The sequence below is a fragment of the Ursus americanus genome, chromosome 4, assembly GCF_024610735.1.
Source record: "Ursus americanus isolate L20-20 chromosome 4, mUrsAme1.1.p, whole genome shotgun sequence".
Lineage (NCBI taxonomy): Eukaryota > Metazoa > Chordata > Mammalia > Carnivora > Ursidae > Ursus > Ursus americanus.
The window spans coordinates 24,134,802-24,157,565 of NC_142130.1; the positions used below are offsets into that span (position 1 = coordinate 24,134,802).

At 50.9% G+C, this 22,764-nt stretch overlaps 1 protein-coding gene across 5 annotated transcripts in view; it reads right to left on the reverse strand.

Annotated features, from left to right (window-relative positions):
- Window positions 1-215: 215 nt before the first annotated feature.
- The window catches only part of BCL6 (BCL6 transcription repressor), a 51,582-nt gene continuing 29,033 nt past the window's right edge, over window positions 216-22,764 (reverse strand). For 2 of the 5 annotated variants that reach the window (XM_087861488.1, XM_045811244.2), the window contains exons 2-10: window positions 12,252-12,290; window positions 11,244-11,415; window positions 9,485-9,706; window positions 6,905-7,876; window positions 6,182-6,366; window positions 4,644-4,811; window positions 3,424-3,554; window positions 3,166-3,303; window positions 216-1,432 (exon numbers count right to left, since the gene is read on the reverse strand). In XM_087861488.1, coding sequence (XP_087717614.1) covers window positions 1,289-1,432; window positions 3,166-3,303; window positions 3,424-3,554; window positions 4,644-4,811; window positions 6,182-6,366; window positions 6,905-7,876; window positions 9,485-9,706; window positions 11,244-11,404 — 2,121 coding nt within the window. In that variant the 5' untranslated portion in view covers window positions 11,405-11,415; window positions 12,252-12,290 and the 3' untranslated portion in view covers window positions 216-1,288. Of the gene's footprint in view, window positions 1,433-3,165; window positions 3,304-3,423; window positions 3,555-4,643; window positions 4,812-6,181; window positions 6,367-6,904; window positions 7,877-9,484; window positions 9,707-11,243; window positions 11,416-12,251; window positions 12,291-13,457; window positions 14,536-14,937 lie in introns of those variants that run through there. The other 3 variants (XM_045811248.2, XM_045811243.2, XM_087861489.1) reach the window with 3 other exon arrangements.

Sequence of the window (22,764 nt, forward strand, 5' to 3'; positions counted from 1 at the left end):
GACCAGGGTCTGGAGCCTGCAGCCCGTCCCGGTCTGGGCGTCAACAGCGGGTCCCTGCCCAGTTTCCAGGAGCCAGCCCCAGCCTCGGCCTGCCCAAGACCCCAGCAGCCAGCAGCACTCCTCTCCAGGAGCATCTCCCACTAGGTTCAGAGCAGAGGAAACCAGACCCATTCAAGTCCTGATCCCAACACGAGGAAAGACCGGAACGAGCCCACTTGACTTTTCAACATTTTATTCTTGTATTTGTACAGCTATATTTTACAACGCGGTAATGCAGTTTAGACACAGCCAAACCCTGTCTCCGGAGTAGTTCTAACACAAGCATGACGCAGAATGTGATGAGACAAACATTCCCAAAGAGAGCTTAGTTAGCGACGACTTCAAGTCCCTGTGTCTGCCTACACTTCAGAAAGGATGGCGCGCTCGTCCGTCACTGAACACTTCTATGAAAAAAGGCACCGTAGGACACGTTGTACAGGTATATACAAACCGAAAACTAGAACAAAACTACACATTTTTCCTTCGGCAGCTTTTTTTTGTTCTTTTTTGTGTTTTTTTTTTTAATACACACTTTGTAAATTGTAAACCTTCACTTGCAAAAAAATACAAATACACTGAGGCATCTTAGACAAAATATTTTCTTACTTATACAGATGCAATACTTAAAATATTCTCTTAAGTGCTCTTTCTCAATAAAGATTCTCAGATCCGTGTCTGCCTGCAGATACAAAATCGAGCCTTTAACGCAGTTTTATATTTTTAATATATCTTTTTTAGGTTTATATATATTTATTTTATATATATATATATTTATATATTTACAACTCTGCCATATATTCCTTCACCTTTGGTTAAAAAAATTAAAGCCCTCTCTTTGATAACATACCGAAGTCTCTTCTTTTAAAAGAATGCACATTTACATATAAAAGAAACATCTGTCCCCACAAAACATATACATTCCTCATTTTGCAGACCAAGTCAAGTCAGAACTTCTGCACACTCCCCCACTTTGATATATAAAATGATTTTGCTTTTTGCTGACATGGTTTGCCTTACACATAGGAGAAGAAGCAATATTATTTTCTTAATGTTTTATGGCAGTGGGGGAAGGGGAGCCGCCTTGGCCCCCCCGTCCCCACGCCCCTCCCCCCACCCCCACCCCAGCTATGATTTGCACTAGTGGATGAAAGAGGCACTACATCATGGGATGAACATCGTAAAGTGTTACAGTATCCTTTGGGTAGATTCTGAGAAGGGACTCGAATGGAAAGCATCGACACTCCATGCTTCAGCAGGCTTTGGGGAGCTCCGGGGGCAGGTCAGTGGCGGACACGCGGTATTGCACCTTGGTGTTGGTGATGGCGCCGTGCTTCTGGCGCAAGTGAAGACGCAGCTGGCTTTTGTGACGGAAATGCAGGTTGCACTTCTCGCACTGAGGGAAAACCAGAGGCAGACTGTTAGCGGTCACCGAGCCCCATAATGTGTCATCGCTTGAAGTCCCAGAGGAGGAAAGTCTCCCTCTGAGCAGCTCGTCCCTCTCGAAGGCCAGGTTAGGAGTTCCGGCTCCAGCTAAGCAGTAAGTGAGCTCTGTACAAGTGTCCCTTCCCTGTTTTCTAAAGTGGGAAGTGTGACGTGTGGCTCCTGCTTTTCCGCAGCCAAGCACATCATTTCTCTCCGTGGGCCTCGGCTTTCCCTTCTGTAAAGGACTGAGTTGACATGGTCTGAAGGTCACTCTTAACTCGACACTGATGCATCTAAACTTCAAGCAAATACTTACTGTATTCTTACTGTGTGCCAAGGACTAGCCTGACACTTGAGCGAATTCGTTAACGGAATACAACGACTCCGTGGGGTAGGTACGATTATCAGGCTCCTTTTACAGATGAGGATATAGGGGTATCGAGAGGGGGAACTAACGTGTCCAAGCACAAAAAGCAAGTGAGAAGATACTCACTCAGGGACTGATAAACAAGTGGTTGAAAATACCTACATTTTGCAGGTTCCCATTTGTGATACAGGGGAACCATTCATTGGTTCGTCCTTGTGTCCATCACTACCTCCAGTGATGCCACAAACCCACCAGAGCAGTGTCACGAACACAGTGGTTTTCACGCTTGTAAGCCACGGGACTCTCTCTTCCAATTCAATAGAAACTCAAAAGGTAAAAGAGGCCGTGGGGTGGACGGAAAGAGCACAGTCTGAAAACTGCTCATCTACAGCACCTTTGTCCTTTTACAGAGGAGGAAAACTGTGGTCCCCCGAGAGAGGGTCAGGGCCTGCCTACGGCCCTAAAAAGAGCTGGTGTCAGATCAGAAGAAGAACCAGATATCCCAGCTGCCCGGCCAGTATCTCTCCCCTCTATAGCAGAGATCGCAAACTCTTTTTCACTGGGAAAGAGCGGGAGAGTGAATATATCACCCCCACGACCCTGCCCCTGAGGTAGGAATGTCCCCATGGATAATATGCAAATGAATGATCATGGCTGTGTCCCAATAAAACTTGGCTTATGGACACTGAAAATGAAATTTTATATCCTTTGCACATGTCACAAAATATTATTTCTCCAACTTGCAGCATTTTAAAAATATTAAAACCATTCTCAGTTCATGAAATGTTCAAAAATTAGCCTGCAAGCCACGGCTGGCTGGAACCCTCCTCCAGAACACTAGGATTCCAGTGGCCCATTTGTGGTATCCTGTTGTGTAGCTGGCTACCTGCTCCTGCTTATAATGGTCTTTTCCCTGTCTCTTTATTATTTTTTTCTTATATCACCACATTTTTCTGATTTTCCTCCCACTCCTACGGCTGCCCCTTCTCCAACACCTTGGGTCCTCTTAAGTAGACATCTAGTCCAGCATAGAGGCATATTGTAAGAAGCCAGTTAGTGTGGAAGGAATGAATGACTCCAAAATCGATGCCTCTATAGTCTGGAGCTTTTTCCTAGGGACCAGACCACCTAGCCCAATACCCCCACTTTACAGATGAGCAGACTGAGACACGGCCAACGTCAAGCAGCCTGTCTGACAACCAGCCCTAAACCAGGTCTTATGGCCATTAGTTCAGCAGTCATCCCACTGTGTGCTTGAGATGGGAGCAAACAGTTCTGCTGCCTGCCCCTCCCCCGCCCCTCCCGAGCCAGCCGCCGGCCACGAGAGGCTCACATACATGATACGGTTTCTCTCCCGTGTGGATTCGCAGGTGGCTCTTCAAAGTCTGCAGGTGCCGGAAACGGGTGCCACAGATTTCACAGGGATAGGGCTTCTCTCCAGTGTGGATAAGCACGTGGGCACGGAGGTGGGCCACCTGAAAGGAAGAGCAAAGCATGAGAGGCTCTGTTGGGGTGGGCTGTGCCCCGCCCCCCGCCCCGGAGCCCCTCATCAGCATTCGGAGGCTGAGGGGTCTTTTCCCCACAGCCCTGCTCACTTGTACAAATCTGGCCCCACAGGTTTCGCATTTGTAGGGCTTCTCTCCAGAGTGAATTCGAGTGTGGGTTTTCAGGTTGGCTGGCCGGTTGAACTGGGCTCCACAGATGTTACAACGATAGGGTTTCTCACCTATTCCAGAAGGAAAGAGAACAAAGAAAGCCATATTTGACGGAGGTCTCCACAGTCCCGGGTCCCCGGATCTCAAAGCAAACTGCCCTTCCTGGGCCACCTCAGCTTTCTCTCCTTTGGAAGATGTCTGAGAGAGGATCCAGGGCCTGCCACCGCATCCCCCTCGCCAAACACACACATACCAGCATGGGCTGCAGGCGGCCAGGGTCAAGGAGTAGATTGGGGCACAGGGGACACAACACCGGGGGTGGGACAGGGAGGGAGGAAGGTTCCAGGAGGCCTTTGAAATAGCTGTGTCATTCGGATTATCTAACTGCAGACTTGGACAAGTCATTCTCCCTCTCTGGACCTCGGTTTCCCTCTCTGGAACTTGAGGGGTGAATTTAGATGACACAGTAAGGCTCTTCCAGCTCTTCCCTTGGGTAAGACTAATTCAGTAACCAAGCCATTCACCAGGAAGATACAATCAGGCTGCTCTAGTTTCTCTTTAAAAAAAAAAACAAAAAACATGCTTTTCCGCTTGTGGCAACGACAGCTGGATTCCATTTGCAAGAAGGCTGGGGCCTGAGTCAGAGTCGATGGTCAGGCTGGGGAAGTCAATAGAAGGGCCGAGCCTTGCTTCGTGGAAAGTTTCCGGGATAATGGTCACATTTAAAATACCAAGAAGGAGTCAACTTTGGACAACAATTGGGTTATTAGAAGCTACCTGGGAAAGGAATGTGAGCTGATAAGGAACAAGCCCTTAGAGGAAATCAAGAGGCTTGTAATTTTTTCTGGGGTTACAAGAACCCTATCTACGTTGGCTCTCTCAGCCTTAGTTGCTTCACTCGCGCGTGGGGATTAACACTTCAGACCCAGCAATGGAGGAAAAGCGGGACAGAGCATCTCCAAGAAAAGACAAAGAATACAGGGAGTGGATGAGTCGCTAAGCAAAGACATGTCAGGGTTAGGCCCACATCCGGATCAGAGCAGGGCCCGCTCCCTGCCTCAGCCCGCGGGGGACCAAGGCCCCACACTGCTTTTTCTAGGGTCCTCCCCCCATCCTGCCCCCAGGAACCTTGGCCAGCTGCGGGGGAGGCGGGGCCATACCCGTATGGACGGTCTTGTGGCTGGCGAGGTTGCCCTTGTAGCGGAAGGAGGCCTGGCAGCGGTCACACTTGTAGGGTTTGTCACTGTGGGTCTGCAGCGTGTGTCTCTTGAGTGAGGCCTCCTCAGAGAAGCGGCAGTCACACTCATTGCAAAAGAAGGCCCCGTTCTCTGTCAGAGGTGGGTGGGGGGGGACACCACCGTTAGAGCAGGGAAGGGAGGTAGGGCTCCAAGGCCACTCCCCTCTGCAGCTGCCCTCAGTGCCTTATGGAACCCCCAAGCTCCACCCACCCAACATTCCCAGCCTGTGGGCGTTTTATTTTTCTGAGCATTAAGAGTCTCTGTCATGGAGGAGAAAGAAGACAGAGTTGAATACTAAGGTACAGAGGGGAAACTCAAACCACCAGCTACCCATATGGCCTGTGCCAGCTTCAGGAAAGCTCAGCAGGGTTCTTCCTTCTCTAGAGAGTTCTGAGAACTGATTTTGCTTTTCAGTTCATGGTTTTATTTACATCCATACACAGGAGCCCTGGAGCAAGACCCTTCACCTCTCTGAGCCTTTCTGTGCCTCTATCTCCAAAATCAGGAGAGTCAGCCCCATGCTGCCCGCCTCACAGGAGTATACGCTGTGTACACAGAGCATTCTAGGAATGTGAGGTCCAAAATCCAATGGTACGTGGAGGCCATGAAAGGAGGAAGTAACGGTGAGCAGGGTCACCCTGTATCTCTCTGGATTTCATGTCCCCCAAACACTTCTATGAGATTGGGAGAGCCAACAAGGACGGAAGTAGAAATGGCGGCCTAGACAGAAGGGACTGGATGGAGAGAAAAGGCAAATAGCCAGGGGGACGGACAGGGACAGTCCCTGCTCTCCCAGCTACACACACACGTCCACAATCCTGTGCCACATCTCACGGTGTAAGTAACTGATTTTTCCCTTCTGTTAGAACATTTTGAAAATGACATGTCATGGTGGCTCACCCCGGATTAGGTATGATGGGGCTATCCTGTCAGAGCTTGAGGGAAACGATTGACTTTTCATCTAATAAAAACTGGGGATGCCAATCACCGAGTGTCCAAAACTTCAATTTAATAATTCAGTTCACCTAACCTAATTCGGCTAACATTAGCTGAGCACCTACCCCATGTTAAAAACTCCCTCGGACCTGTGGCAGACGCAGGCATGAGTAAGGTCAGCTGCTTATCCTTACAGAACGCAGGGCCTAGCAGGGGGAACCGACACAGGTCAGTCCGGGTAGTTGGGTCCCGAGGGACGGAGAAAGCTCTGGGAGTTAGAGCCAGCCCCACAGGCTAACTTGGCTGGAATGCCGCTGAACAGGCTGTTTGGTCGTTCGCTCCAATACCTCATCCCTGGCTCGGGTCAGCCTGGTTCAAGAGGTAAAGAGTGGGGTGACGGGCTGGTGATTTTAAGCGCCCATGGCCTTCTAATCGGGGACTTTTCCGAATCAGTGACAAGAGCATAAGTGAAATGGAAACGCAAGCCCCACTAGGGCCTTCCTTCACCGCGGGAAGGGACTCACCACAGCTGGAATCCGAGTACTCAGACTGGGTCTCTCCCATCTCCTCGGGGAATGTGGGGCCGGCGGTGTGGAGGCACATCTCTGCGTGCTGTGGGGACTGCGAGCCGCAGGATGTGCACTTGGGGGGGTGCAAGTAGAGCGGTGAGTGGCTCTCGCTGCTGCTGCGGGGGGAGCCTGTCAGGGACCTGTGGGCAGGAGGAAAGAGAGCCTCAGCAGCTGCACAGGGTAAAGCACCTCACCTGGCCTGCATGCTGCCCCCTCCTTCCTGTGCTCAGGTGAACCCAGAGGCCACAGCTGGATCCGGGGCCACGAAGTCATCCTTAAGCCCACCTCCAAACAGCATACGCCCTGAGATCCCGGACGGGGTCCAACTGGACCAAAACCCCAGCCCAGGCCAATTTCTTCCCCTCGGTACTGCAGTCTATCGGCACGCTCAGTCCAAAGCGAGTACGAGATCACCCGGCCACACCAAGACCAAAGGAGCTGCCCTTGGGATTCACGGAATGTTCTACCACAGATGGGAGTTTTCTCTCTTGCTACCACAAAATACACCAAAGTTTAATACGCTTCCTTACTGAGGCCAGCTCGGCCAATGGGTACTTACTCCACACTTCCACTATACCCAGTATTCAGGTAAGAAAAGAACACAGCCCCTGCATCTATCAGAAGAAGTGGCCCCCATGGGACCCCCCGACCCCAGGCCCAGACTGCCTCTGAAAGCACCTGTTGACGATGTTATTGAGCCGGCTGGCCTGTGGGATGGTGGAGTCCTCCCCGCTGGCACTGAGCTTGGTTGGGGACTGGAGGTCAAGGCCCTCGGGCTCCATGGGTGGCTGGCAGGCCGGTGGGGCGGTGTAGGCTCGAGGGGAAAGGCGGCCCAGCTCGGCCTGCTCGGGCCCCTCCGGTTTGGCATTCTGGTTGAGGCTGTTGAGCACAATGAACTTGTATTTCTTCCAGTTGCAGGCTTTGGGGTCGGTGGGGCTCTTGGCTGGAGGGGAACCGGAGGTCTGGAGGATGCAGGCATTCTTGCTGCTGCAGGACTCTGTGGGCGAGTTGGGCTGGCAGTCAGACTTCTGGGGGCTCTGTGGACTGACCAGACCCTTGCGGTTCAGGGGTGCACTAGGGGGCTCGAAATGCAGGGCGATCTCATCCTCTGAGGAGGGCCTCTCTTCCTCCTTGCCAGCCTTGTCACAGGGGAAGTACGGGGCATTCCGGGCCGAGGGGGCGGCAGGCTTGGGGCCCTCGGCCACGCCGTAGTGCATGTCACTGCGTGTCTCCTCCGGGGCTGCCTCCTTGGGTGAGTAGATGATGCTGTGGCATGCACTGGGAGATATCTCCACGGCCGGCCGGCTGTAGTCCCCAGGGACGGGCCTGGCACTGTCGCAGGGGTGGGCCCGCTCCTTAGGGAAGGGGTTGGCCACAGGCATCCGGGCATCCCGCAGCTCCTCGTCGGAGAAGAGGAAGCTGCTGACGGGGAGGTGACTGTAGACGGGGTAAGAGGCCGGTGGGGTGGACAGGCCGCTGTACAGGCTGGGGGCGAAGGCTCTGCTCTCGCAGCCGGGGGCGTTCCTCAGCGGTAGATTATTCTCCACCACCTCACGACCCCGATAGGCCATGATGTCTTGGGGCATCAGCATTCGGCTATTCAGGAACTCTTCACGGGGAGGCTTGATGGCAGGAACCATCTCTGCTTCACTGCAGGAGAGAACAGAGAGGAGACACGGGCCTCCAAGTGAGAACTGTTGAACAGAGGACTTTCCGAGCAACCCTGGCGTATGCGGCCACATTCGCGCTTGGTCAGCTAGACATGAGGGATGTGGCTCTGGAATAGGGAAATTCTTGCAGTCACAAGGCTTTCACGCTAGCCATCTAGCAAGCTGGCCCACAGTGTGGGGGACTGGACCCAGACAAGGGCAGCGAGTCAGCCGCACAATTTGGGCCTGCTTAGACATGCTACCACATGTGTAAGCCGCATTCTGGGCATATGGGTGTGAATCTGTAATTCTTCAGATATTACAGAATGTAAAGCTTTCAGAGCCCTTATTTCATCCATGAAAAATCCTGCAAAGGAAGAAAGGCATTACTGTCTCCATTTTATACACATGGAAATGGAGGCTCAGGGAAGGAAGAAGTTCAATGGTGCATGTCCAGAGGGTCATAGACAAACTGGTGCCTTGTGGGAGAAAGGACTCACCCTATAAGCTGCCTGGAGTCTTGGGGGAATTTTCTTTGGAGGGCAGGCAGCAGCCAGACCTGCTCTCCAATCCCAGCTGTGCCACTTAGCGGCGATGGGACCTGGAGCAAGTTACTTAACCACTCCAAGCACAAGGCCCGACCCAGAGAAAGTACTTGTAAACGACCCCGATGATGACCTCACTACCATTATCACCCACAAGAGACAACGAGCTCTCGCTGCACATACTTGAAGGGACATTATGTGGGCGAAAAATAGGCCAGCTCAACATAATCACAGTTAACAGAGCTAGAACCAATGAGTGCAGGTTAAGGGAGCCAGATTTCAACTGGCCATAAAGAGGAGCTTTCTAACGGTCCGAGGTAGACAGTGTGGCTCTGGGAACACTGGGTTCCTGGCTCCTGGAGGTGATCAAACAGAGGCAACAACCCTTCTGTTTCATAAGGGAGGCAATCACCCTAGAGCAGCCGAATCAAATGGTGCTAAAAAAGTCAAGCCCCGAGTTTCTGCTCCACTTAGCAAAGCCCTTCACTTTGTGGGCTCTCAGGTCCCCCCTCCCCCCTTTAAATGATGGTCAGGTCTGACCAGCCCTCAAGGAGGGGATTAGACCCAGTGAACTCGATTTAATTCAACAAATGTCCTCTCTCGTAGGAGCAGGGCAACATAAAAGATGAGGAAAGCAGCCTGGAAGGGGAACGAAGGCACACATGTAAATCATTATAATAGAAGTCTAAAGGAAAACTAAAACACATATGCAAATAGTTAAAATAGAAGGAAGGTCTAACGGACAGGCAAATGGCTTAGGGAGACAGGAGAAGAGCCGAAGGAGGAAGCGTGGCCATCGTAAAAACATCCACAGAGGAGCCGGCTTCCAAGCCTGGCCTGGCGGGATGGGTGGGAGGAAAGGGCCCATCCAATGAACGGAAGAAAGCAAGAGGGGAATGACTGCACAGGGTATATCCGGATAACAGCGCAAGAATTAAGAAGGCAGAAGTGTGCAAAAACTAGCGGAAACGTAGGCTGTGGCACATCGTAGAGGATATGCGTGCATTATCAAGGATTTCCGGTCTCTCCCACTTCCAAGGGCTTCTACCTCCGCGACAGCTCACCTGGCCTTGATAAACTTCCGGCAAGTGTCCACGACGTGCTCCATCTGCAGGTACATCGCCGTGGCCATCACGGCCATGATGTTGCCCTCCCGCAGATTGAGCCGGGACGTGTACATGAAGTCCAGGAGGATGCAGAACCCCTCGGGGTTGATCTCAGGGTCCAGGTTAATCACACTCAGGTTACACTTCAGCTGGTCTGTGAAGATGCTGTAGAACAGGCCACTGCAACACAAACACACGTGTCCCAGGAACAGGCAGGACTGGCGGTCAGTTACAGCCAGCGTCAAGGCTCGGCTCCTCGACCCTGGGCCTCGCTCCAGAATTCCATGGTGATTAATAATAACTGCCGTTTACGGAGAGCTTACGAAATGCCAGAGAGTTATTAAGCACTTTACATACATTATCCTGTGTTGCTCACAACCTTGCAAGGTAGACATTATCATTCTCCCTTTTACAATCGGGGAAACAGAGATCAGAAGTTAAATGATCTTCTCAAAGTCACAGAAGCTATTTTCCTTATAGTCTTCACCGCATGGATTACCAGAGTGAAATCTAGCACTCATTTGCAGTAACCATTTTTAGTCTATGACTTTGAGATAAGCATTTCTCTTCCTATTCCAACACATGATCCTTATTTTTAAAATGCCATTGTCTGTTTTTAGAAACAAGTTGGGTATCGACGATAAATAAATAAAAGGGTGCCGACATCTACCGTCTACTGATTTTCTAAAAGTCCGCAGACTTTCATAGGGTCAATACTCCCAGGAGACACAAGTCAGACCTCAAGGCGTGCCTCCAGGACCTTGTTGTCTGGTAGAGGAAAGAGTGCTCAATTTCAAGTCAGGATTCGGGCTGGCAGTTTGAGTCTGCTCTTTCTGAATGGGTTGCCAGAAGTGAGCCAGACTTGAACCAGTGAGTAGCTGTGCAACCTTGGGCGAGACACTTAACTTCTCTGCACCCTGGTTTCCTTCCCGGCAAAGCAGGAAGAGTAGCGTCTACCTGACAGGGTCGTGCATGCCTGGCTCAGAGTAAGCACTAGGTTAGCATTTTCTATTACTTTTATATCTCTGTAAATTCTGTTCTCGCCACTATTAAAACACACGTGTCTGCTGTAGATGTAGGGTAGGCTCTCTGCTGGCAACAGAGATCCCCGACTTTACAACAGCTCACCAATCTGTACCTTTGTTTTATTGTCTATAAAAGGGAAGTAATTATGCCTCCATAACATAGAAGGCCACTGCAGAGATCCAGGGAGATGATGTAATACGAACTAGCTCCCAAAACTCGAAATACTCGACAAAGAGGAAGAATCGGCTGGCTCTCCCTCCCTAACTTACACGCACATAGTCCGAGACACCCATGGAAAGATAGCCACAGGACAGAATACATGCAGTTACAGAATAAAACGGTAAAAGACTTCAAATTCACTTGCTTCAAATACTGTAAAACCCCCTTTCACTTCTTTATTCACTGGTTAACTGAAGTTATTCTCTGTGCTTGTCCCAAACACATCCTTTCTTGAGACAGTATACCATTTCTGCTCCCTCTCTTCCCACAGAACAGAAACTCTTTCTTCTCCAAACGTGTGTTCATTCATTCACTTTCTGGGAGCCTACTCCGCCAGGCCACATGCTGGCGGTCTGGAGACAAACGAGACGTAATTCCAAACACAGCAAAAGGCCTGCACAATTTGCCTTGCTGCCTGCCCATACCATCACTGCCCTTTTATACATGCATCTTTCCCCCCCAGGCCCCTCACCTGCAGGCCATGAGGACTGTCTTATGGGCTCTGAACTGCTCACGGCTCACCACGATGACAACATCAGTCAAGATGTCACGGCTCCGGAGGCGATTAAGGTTGAGAAGAACGTCACTGGCGTGGCGCGTGAACTGGATACAGCTGTCAGCCGGGGAGGCCATTTTGTCTTCACCTGGAAAGAAAGGGGTCAAAATCTTGTGAGTTCTCCGAACCCAATTCCTGCTTACCAGGGATGTGAAGACAGGGGTGCAGCCCGCTAACACATGAGATACACACCGAGGTCCCTTGTGTTTGGTCTTTGACCAATTTGTGGGCCCATCTCTGGGCATTACAGTTCACATCTGTAAGATGGGAAACATAATCTTTCTCTAACAAGTTGGAATAGAAAGCCCATTCGGGGAAAGCAGAAGTGAATGAATATCTGTAGAGTGCTTTTCCCACATACCAAATACTCTGCCTAGCGCGGAGAGGCAGTGAGCATGTTACAGGGAGAGAAGCCACGATTTGAAGGTTAGCACGCCAGCTTTATCTTTTGCTAGCTCTGTGACTTGGGGCAAATTGTTTACTGTTTCGGGGCTTTGGTTTCCCAAAATAGGAGGAGTAATACCTATGTGGTTGTAAAATTTAGAGACCTGTGCCTGGTCCATAGTAGGTTCTCCAAAATCGCAGCTATTCTCGTCAGGATCTCATTTCATTATCCCAGCCACCATCTGTTCTTCCTCTTTTAGGCTTTAGAATTCTCTGAATGTACTTCAAGCTCCTAGCACATTGCTGGCGCATAGTAGGTGACTACATGGGCTCTGAACTAAGAAATGAGCGAGGGAATGAATGATCATACAACAGTTAAGATAGTCTAACACAGGGGTAAATGGGTGAGGGAGAGGGAATCGGCTATCCTTTATCTCATCTAATGAAAAGCGGCCAAGTTCACAGCAACACACGCATCGGCAAATTCAAAAGAAACAGTTTGTCCACAAAATTTTAAAGCATATAATTAGATTTACTTACCCAATGCCTTGATTCACAGTCCAAAATTTTGCTTAAAATCTGCAGGGAAGAGAAAAAAGCAAACAGAAATTGATTCCATGAATGTTAGATTGTCCACTATAGTCTTATTTTAGACACATGTATTTAGTTTTACTTTGATAGCTGCAGCCTGCCAGCTGGAGTGGTTTTACCACAAGCTAGCAAACATTTTTCCAGCTCTGCTCTTACGGAAACAACAGGCACCGAAGCTATGCGATAACCATGTTTTTGCCCTGAGTACTGGGAACACGATTGCACACATTAATTATATGTAGTAAACACATGTAGTGCCTTTGTCAAAGTAGAAAATGGATACCATCCAAAGGCCACTAGTGTTTGTGGGAAAGAAAACTAGAAGAAAAGTGGTTCTTTCAATATTAATGAGAATGATCCTTCAGGGGCCTAAGAACTCTGACCAATCTCCAAAACCTGCTAAAATACTATCTTTCAAGTCTTAGAATGATTTCTCAAGGTCTACTGGGGTCAATGTCCTTATCTCTATTTCACTCCTGACAAAACTGAGGCTCAGGGGTTCAAGTGGCTTGGGTAGGACAAATAACCAGCCAGTAATTCTTGACCGTCTGAACATTTAAGACTAAATACAAGGTGTGCAGAATATACCCAGAGATGGTGTATCTATGCTTTTCTTGAGTATCTTTGTCTTTTTCAAAGTTTCCTTTTCTTTCCCTCCTGGGTCTACCACCAGATAGAAGGCTACACACTTTCAAGCTTGTACTCCCCCTGCTGGCCAAAGATATTTAACTGCGTGCTTTAGCTAAGCACTGGCCAGGGAGCTCTCACGAAATATGCACCCGCTCCACATTGGTTTCTCTAAAGCAAAATAATGTTAAAGCATAGGTGTAAGACTCTCGTTTATGATCACATGTGGGCTGCAAAACAAAACAATATCTGAGTCCTCTTCCACTCTCCCCCCTCCTTTTTTTTAAAGCATAGCCCTTTAGAGCTATTTTCCGGGTAAAGGGGCCTGAGGCCAGGGAGGTCATGTTGGGCCACGTAGATGGTTAGCGGCCCAGCCCTAGGTCTTCTGGCTCAAATTCCTGTCCCTTTTCCAAATCAGCCTACGTGCTGTAGAACATGCAAGACAGCACCCTAATGTGGGTGAATCTCATTTTTAAGTTCCTTCCCCACACAAACACTTTGCCCCCATTCCAGGCTGCTGAATCTTACCAAATGAGCACTCTAAAATGAGAGGTTTCCTTGAGTCTGTAACCAAACACTCTGACATTTCTCTGTGGTCCCAAGTGCCAGTCACTCAATCCCATCGGCTTCAACGTTAGTGTGTGCATGTGAGTGAGTGAGGATGAGGGAAGGGAATGGGGGAAGGGAGAGGACAGAAAGAGACCAAAGAACCTATTTCCTCCTCTCCCATCCTAACTCAAGATGGGCAAAGAGAGATACACTAGATCGGTCCTAACCAAAGTTCAGTTGATTGTCCCCGTTGAAAAAGAATGCTGAAGACACGTGAGAGTTTCATTTATAAACCGTCTCCTCTTCCCCCATGAAAGACATCCCTCAACACTTCTGGAATACCTAAGGCTGTCCTTCAGCCAGCTTCAACTACCAGCTCACTTGTGAATTCCCAGTCACAGACTTTTGGAACCGCGGGAAGCCCAAATTCGCCATTTCACCTTGGCAAGTGGCAATGACTCATTCCATATGCACATCGAAACAGACAAAACATTCCCCATTCTCAGGGGTCTGTCTACTTGTGAACCTGGCCCTGGGCCTGGGCCATTTTCATTCTCCACCTCTGCTTGGTTAAACACAAGTGCACATACACTGAGGACCACGTTCCTATGAAGTCCACTCCTTCTTCAGCTAGCTCTAACTCAGGAGGCCCCACAGCTACTGAGTGTGTGTTATGGTGGATGTGGGAAGCCAGGCCTCCCTCTGGATGCTGCAAGTGTGGAAGCACCTACAGCTGTTTTGCTTCTTAGGGACCACTCAGCCCTTTCCCATCCGTTACTGTACGGGATGCCTATAACAGCCCTGATTCACTGAGAAGGTCACAGAGGCTCCACCCGGTAAGCCTCCACCAAGACTGAAAGCTAATCTCCAGCAACGTCCTGGACAAACTCCGTCCCCTAGCTTCAGCCATCCCAGCGATGCCACAGGCAATACTCATAACACAAAATCAACTGCCAAGAAAGCAAGGCTGTCAAAGAGAAACTGACACTGATGACTCCAAGGGCCCAGACCTGGACTCTCTGGAACCCCATCCCGCCCCAGCCACAGTAACACCCGGCCAGACCTAAACGTTGTCTTTCCACCCACACACTTTCTCTCTTCTGCCTTTTCAAAATCTCTGGATCTGCAATTAGGCACCTTGAAAAGAAGGCAGATCTTTTAAAGGAGTTGGAGATGAAAAAAGAGGGACCTTTCCCTCTGAAAAAGGCAGAGAGGGAAGTGAAAACAGCAGAAGGCGAAAGCAGGGTAACAAGAGAGCAGGTGAGAGAAGGACGAGAGGCGAGGTTAAGAGCGAGAGTGAGCCAATATGAAAACTCCCATCCATCCTTTTTCCCGGCTCCTCCACTCGGCGGGCACGAAGCAGCCGTTTCCTCGCGCGCGCGCACACAGGGGCACAAAGCCGAGCCAGGCGCTCCGCGGCAAGCCCGGGCTAGATCCGCCGACCCCGGCCTTACCGTACCTGCCCGCCAGGGACCGCCCACCCCCGGGCGTTCTGGGGGCGCCGCTGCCCATCTGCCGCGAAGCCCCCGCAGGCGCGTCGGAGGCCCCGTGGTGAGATCGTGGCAGCCCTTAATTTGGTTGCATTCAAATAAAACGTTTCGTGCACTTCGGTAGCTAACATTGTGTGTGCTTTTTTTTTTTTTTTTTTCCTGTTACGCCGTCAAGGCAGGGGGTAGTGAGGGGAATGGCACAGCCCTCTCATTCCCGGAATGTAGTCGATCTCAGCTCAGCGGATTTCACAGAACACTTTCTGCCTACCGCCGGCTCCAACGAGAAGTAACTTTCCAGGAAGCTGCCGGCCCCGACGGCCGCCAGGATCGCCGCCTGCGCCGCGAGGGCCGCCGGGGATTCACCCGGGGAGGGGGGGCCGCCCGGGGAGGCTCGCGGGGGAATAGGCACACTTTCCCCTAAATCCCTCACCCGCGCCCGGTCCAGGACTCTGAGTTCACCCGGCGCAACCCTTCCCCATAACAGTTTTATAAATGGGGAAAGTCACACAAGTTAGTAGCCGAGCCGGCCTAGAACCCAGGAATTCGGGTCCAATCTGAGGCTCACTTTATGACTTCAAATTGCCCAATTCTGGCCTTTGTTTGCCTGGTGCGTCATTTATTTATTTTTGCTTTTTGTTTTTTGCTTGCCTCCGCCCCCTTTAAGAGGGTGGTTAGGCCAGGCGTCAAGGTCAAAAAGATGGGAGTCCCTAGAAATGAGGGTCTCCATCCAGCGCGTGCCAGACGACTTGTAGGAAAACCAAACCGAAAGCCCCTTCCGCCTACGTTGGCAAATAGGGGAACCCTGCTAGGCTCTGTTTCCGCCCAAAGTCTTTAGAATAGGAGCTGCCAGGCCGAACCTGGCCAAGTTTCGGGATTTCGGAATCCGATTTCTCCGAAACCTTAGAGACGACGTAAGGATTCCGCGGAGACCGGGGCGCTGACTCCAAGGATGCCTCGCTTTCTCTGGGCCTTCCTTGGAATTATAACCCCTGGGCGCCCTCTCCTAATTGGTCTTAATAGTGGTCTCCGAGAGGAATTTTCCAGGGCCAGGGGCTCGAAAGACGCAGCGCCCAAGGCCGCAGTCCAGTCCTAAAACCCGCGGGTGGCGTCACACTGCGCCGCGCATCCCATCAGCGGCGGAGGCGGGGTCAGGGCCGTCGGTAAAGACTGGGCCTCATCCGCCTCAGAAAGTCCTACTTTGAGACTTTCTCATCCCTTCGCCCGGTGGAATAAAGGTGAAAGCGAAGGTTGAAATTTAATATGGAATGGGGTGAGTATCTAGGAAGGGAAGTTAAAATTAAGTACATGCACTTATTGGGAATTAGGATTCCCGTAGTTCCGGGAGCTCGAACCTAATCATGTCTTACCGCTGCTAAACACTAGAGAGAGCCCTCCATCAAGGCTTGAAACCGACAACCCCCGTGTAGCCCCGCCTCTCCTTCCCATTGACCTACTTTAGACACAGTCTCCAGATTTGGAGAATGCCTTTCGCACCCCCCTCCACCACCCCTTCTCTAATCCCGGCCGGCCGTTGGATTATTGGTAATCTAATGACTCCAATAACTCGCCGAGAAATCCAAAGGAGAATCTGGAAGTGCAAAGCACTGTTTAGGGGCAGGAAGTAGGGATTTTAATTAGGCTGGAGCTGCCATAGTGAAACCAGCATCAGGGTTCCTGCAGGAGCGCTCCTTTTCTGCGCAGCGGCTCAGCTAACCAGCTGCCCCAGTTTAGCCACGGTGGTCCAGCGGTAGGGGGTGTGGTTAAACCGCGCCGTTGTTTTTGTTTAAGGGTGAAACACTCTTCGCTCTCTTAACTGGGGGGCGGGAGGGCGGAGGAGACGACAATAAATGAAAGCGAATTTGATAACGCGGTAGCCTCAGCAGTAGCTTTGGGTGACCAAGGTGTTCGGGGACATTGTGTCCTGACTTTATTTCTATCACGTTTCCTGCCAACAGCGCTCTTTCAAGCCTGCAAGCTTCTAGGAAATGCAATAAAATAGAGGGATGTGTTTTATCATCAAGATCTGAAGAGGAGCTGCAGAAGGGACGCTCCCCATGCGCCCAGCTCGCGACAGCCTTCCAGAAAGAGCCGGCACACAATGCCAGCAAACCACGTCCCCGAGCAAAGATATCTCGGTCATCCAGGCTGGACTGGGCTCTGCTTTTGCAAAAAGGCTGCCGGGGGAGGGGAGCGGTATGATGTCCCCAAGCAAACAATGCCTTTAAAAATCCGATCTGGACAAAAGTCAGCCAAGGTCTTTATTCACGTTAATGAAGATGGAAGGCACTAACTGTCCTTGGAAAGCGATGAGTCAAACTTGACCGCTCTTCAAACACATCCCCAGATTCGTTTCCAAACCGAACAGAGGCGCGTTTCTCCGACGCGGCCTCCGACTGCTCCCGCAGTGGGAGAGGCTGAACTCGATTCCGTCGGACCACAGCGGTGGAGACCTCAGCATCTCCCGCGAGTGCGCGCGCCGGCGGCTGTCGCTAGGGGTCGCCGGCACCTCTACGCGCTTTTGCCATCTTAAGTTTTGAACTCCGAGAAAATAAAACTTTGCTTAATAAGAAGCTATTGTGGCCCAAATTCTATGAGGATTACACCCTGACTGTCCATATGACCCCCCCATCCCCGACACACACACACACACACACACACACACACGAAACTGATCTCTGGCCAAGCCACTAGGCAGCTTGGAAGGAAGGGGAAGAGGGTGATTTCAGAATCCAAATGTGAGCCTCGGGCGAAGCGAGTTGCATCTCTGCAAGTCTAGGGACTGGGACTTAATCACTCACTAACACAGGCACGCTCCTCAAGATCTGGGACCCCCACCCCTTAGCACCGCGGTAGGCTTTCCGTATCCGTCACTGAAAATTAGTTACGCTATACTTTCTAAAATTCCTCCAAAACACCTGGGGAACTGTTCCCAGCTAGCTGACCTGAAACATTAAAATCATGGGTATCTCTTAGTGCTGGTCCTTTCTCTTAGATACTTCAAAGGAGCGGAGATAAACTGGCCTTTGACTTTAAGTCACTGACCTGCAATTCAGAAGGTAAAAATCTGATCCCGGTTAGGGTACTAACTCACCACCAGCAACAGGCCCCCCTCATGAGGCCGCCTGTTTTCTCAGCTGTAAAGAGCTTTATGTCTTAGAGCCTCCATGCATCCCTCCACTACCCACTTCACCCAGGGAGACGGCACAGCGACAGAAAGACAGTGTGTTCAAAACGGGTTATTTCATTAAGGTTCTCTTAGTGGAGGCCGATGCCACTCGCTGAGCGACCGTGGTGGACACGGCAAGCATCTGGAGGCTTCCGAATTTTCATCCGCCTTACCAAGATTTTGGCGGTGAGGTGTCATCCTCATTGGATGTTGCCCTCCTCTGTCAGCCTAGCACCTGGTAGGCCTACTTGGGAAGGTGACAGGGTCGGTCCACCGCCCAAGCTGGGTGGGGGACTCGGCTACGATCTACCACTAGGTGGCAGACTCAGTCCGTTTGAAAAATCACCGCGCAGCCACAGCCTTCCCACAAACGACTGCCCCCCACTTTTTTTTTTTTTTCGGATCTGTTAGCGGGAGGAGGTTGCCTCTAGAAGCAACGCTGCAAAACATTTAATTTACTAGATGTAATTCCGTTCTTCCCGATGCTCACTCCTCTAGCAACCACAACGCGGTCTCTGGAGCTGCGTTCATGTATTACACGTTGGTTTTTCCAGCCCGAAAGGCTGAATGTATTAGAAGGGAAGGAAAAGGTGCGCTTGTCTTCAAAAAGCAGAATGGAACTCGAAGGTATTAGCAGAGCTTCTTGCCAAACACTGGTCGACCAGCAAAGAAAGTCGGGAATAAACTCCTGATTCCCACGGAGAAAAGGGGTCCTGGAGGCCAAGGGCAGGGTTCCACCCAGGCTTACGGCTCGGTAAAGGCGGAGGGTGGGGGAAGAGGGGCTGACTTTGGCCTTTGGCGGGGGTGCTGGTCACAGACTGGGAGGCGGGGAGGACCGGGAAGAGCCATTCCTGGCTTCCAGCGGGGCGAAGAGAAAGGGGCCGGCTTCGCCACGACAGGGCACCCTCGCTCGGATCACTGCGGCGGCATTGCCACTTGTTGCGCAGTGCAGGAAGCCGGTACGCGCCACACTGTTTCGACTCCCAGAAGGCTAAAACCCAGCTACAGACCAGCCTACCGTTGCCCCACGCCATCCAGAAACCTCCGTCCCCAACCCAGCCCCCACAGACACGACCATCACCGCCAGCAAAACTACAGGACTTTCAATCACTGGTTTGTTTTTACACCAAGACATTTCTCCTTATCTCAGTGTCAGACTGGCAACAGAATTCAGGTGCTCTGAGAAGTCAAGTCCAAGGGGGAAGGAGGCTACTTCCGTCTGGAGAACTCACCTACTTAAAGCCAACTAGGCAACCCTCCCCGCGCGCGCACACACACACACACACACACACACACTCCAACTTCTTTGCCTCTTATGACACTATCCTGGCTAGAAAGCAACGCTTTTCCTCCCCATTTGAGAAATCAACTACAAAGTCCTTTTTTAAAAGTTAGTTTTGTCTCCCCTTTCTAAAGAAAAAAAAAATCCTCATAAGGTCATTTCACAATGTTTTTCAAATATTTGACTTTTGCAAGTAGAGAGTTTCACCTACCAAGGGGTGGCGCTGCCGCACCACCTCCTCTAAATCTCTTCAAGTTTTTCACAATCAAGTGGGTTGTGAGTGTGCCTACCAGGCAGGGGAGAGAGGGAAGGAAGGATTTTGACATCTAGTCCTGGCTACCATTTACTCAACCAATAACTGGAACTCTTCAAGGCTCAGCAAGCGACAGCTTAAGGGTTTAGAGTCCCATCCCCATCCAGCAAACCCAGAATAAACTGGAGAGTCTTTTCAAGAAAGCATGGGGTAAAACCCTTCACAGTTGAGCACAGAAGAAAAGGCCAACTGGAGAATTCCCTCTTCTGGCTTCCTTCTCCTTCAAGCTGCCCAGTTTGCCAACAGCTTCTGGCCTTATTGTCACTATCAACAGACCCTTAAAACCAGCCAATGCTTGGGCCTGCAGTATTGGAAAGTCTTCCAAATAGGATATTGGAAACTTCTATTTATAAGTGGGGGGAGGGGGAAATATTTCCCATCTACAGGTTTCTATTTCAGCCTGAGGACCCAACTGGAGTCACTTTAGCAAGGGAATGCCCATCTCCTGGAGCCCTCTTTCCATTTCCTCCTCCCCCAGAGACAATATTCTTTCTTCTTAACCCCCTCCCCAAAAGTATATATTTTAAAGCAAGAATGTGATTTCACCTCATTCCTTTGAGCTCATGTTTGCTACCTCCAGGAATAGCGTGTGGACTGGGGCCAGATGAACTTCAACTTGGGCTGCAGATTTACGAGGTTCTGTTCCAGTGCCAAAGGCTCTTGGTAGTAAATAGTGAGCAAAATAGATACCTGTCTCCTGACACATCTTGCTGGCCCCCCTCTTATTTTTTTAAGTTATTTATTAAAACCACACACACCTTGCAAAGAAAAAGGGAAACTGGCAGTCTCTGTAGAGGAAGCCGGTGGCATCGCTCAGAGCCACAAACTGTATTTCTAAACAGCCCTTTCCCTGGTTCCCTCTGTCCTGCCCCAGTTTTTTTTTTTTTTTTTGACAGAAAAAAAAAAAAAAGCATCTATTGATACTTTACTTAAAAAAAAAAGTAAAGAGTTACAAGATTTTCCTCCTGGAAACTATAAACTGAATGGGGAAAAAAAAAATCCATAAAAGATTAAATCAGTTTCCAGTGGCTGCTGGTGGTGGTGGGGAAGATGACCAGCTCTCTGTAGTGGTCAGGGACCCAGTAACAGCTCTGGACTTTCAGTACCCTATTTGGGGTCTTTCTCTCCGTTCAGCTGCTGGACCCCCAACACCAACTCTTAACCACTGCAAAAGGGGGCACCCCATAAAAGGGGTCTTTTTCATTCTTCTTTTTTTAATCTACTGGGTTGTGTTTTTGTTTTCCATGCGGGAGCTTTAAAACTCAATTATTGTAACGCTAACTCCATTTTTCGCCAGAGTTCCAATAACACGGCATCACAGAGGCAACGCAATCCACAGTTCTCAAGACACTGACCACGGTCACTACCTCTCGCAGCGCGGTGGCCCCTAGCTCCCGCGGCCCTAGAGCGCAGCCCATTTCCGAGGCTCCAACTCCCCACCGGCTCCCGCCCCGGGCCGCCGCCGCCGCCGCCGCCGCCTTCCCCCATTCTTACTCCCTCGAGGAGAGCCACAGGTTGCAAATCCAACCAGCCTCGCAATCCGTTTTTGCAAAATCACTCACAAAGATCTCCCTTTCGCGCCCGCGCCCCCTCCTCCCGCTCCGGGTCCCTCGTCCAGGGCCACAGCGTGCCCTTCTCTCCTCCCGGGTCTTGCGCGTAGGAACGCGGGCTGGGGCTGTTTGTTTTTCCCCTCGCCCAGTGCAAGGACCTCGGGAACCTGAAGCCTGACGTCGGCTACTCTCCCGTCTGCAGTCGTCTTTTTACAAAGCTCGCACCATGGGAAAAAATAAAACAAAATTTAGGAGAGGCGGGGAACAGCCATTGGGAGCTAACACCGAGTCACGCAGCGCCCAAAACACAAACACCGCGACCGCCAGAAATCCCGCCACCTTCCCGCTCGGCTGGGCCGTCCTGTGAAGCTTCCCGGAGTCCCCGCACGCTAAACGGCACCGCAGGTGCAAACGCGCACCCCTTTGCCACCCACCCCCCAAATCCCTGTCCCGCCACCAGCCTCTCTCCTCAGGATGAGGAGAGGGAGCGCGCGGGGGTTCCCGACTCCCTCGACTGCAACCAAGAAAGAATAATTTTCAAAGTATTCAACATCCCCGCCCCCAGGCAAGCTAAACCTCCCCCAAAACACAGGACAAGGGGACACCAAAACACTCGGATCTCGTCTGGAAGATCGCGGCTCTAAAAGGAAACAGTAGAAACGATACTTCAACTGGGCTTATGGGGGGGGCGAGAAAAACAAAACCCGAGGAGTTCGCTTGCATTTTTCCTCCCAAATCTCGGCTCGGAGGAAGGGAATCTAGAGGAGCGAGGCCGGTGGAAGGGAGCCAGCGGGGCGAGCGAGCGGGCAGCCTCCCTCCTCGCCTCCCGGAGTCACCAAGAAGGACGGGAGAGGAGAAGGAAAGAGAGGCGAGGGAGAGGAGGAGGGAGGGAGGGAAGGGGAGGCAGGAGCGAGGGAGCGAGGAAGGCAGTTTGCAAGCGAGAAGAGGGAAAAAACACAGCCGCCCGAATCCAGCGAGATCACAAGCCGTACGCAAGCAGCAGCAGAAAGAGCGAGAGCGCGAGCGCGCGTCCTCTCCGTCGTCTGGGGCCAGACAGCCCCCAGACTTGCCCGGAGCACCCCCCAAACACTGTCTCGTTCTCTCGGCTCCGGCCGCCCCCTAATTCCCCTCCTTCCTCTCCTCCACCTCCTTTTCCAAAACCAAAACAACACAAGGGAGGGCGGCAAAAGCCTCCTCAAACCGGCCGATTCACTCAAAGACAACAAGAATAAAATAATAAATATATAAAAATCTATATCCTAGAGTGGGAGAGACGTGGGACTAATCTTCGGCATTTATTTTAACACCTGACAGCTAGAATAAATAAATATATACATTTATATCAATAGATACACATAGGAAACTTGGAGCCAAAGCATTTGGCAAGAGCGGAAAAAAAAAAGAATTAAAAGGTAAAATAATGATCATGAGCAGCGGCGGCGGCAGCGGCACCAGCGGCACCAGCGGCGGCGGCGGCAGCAGCAG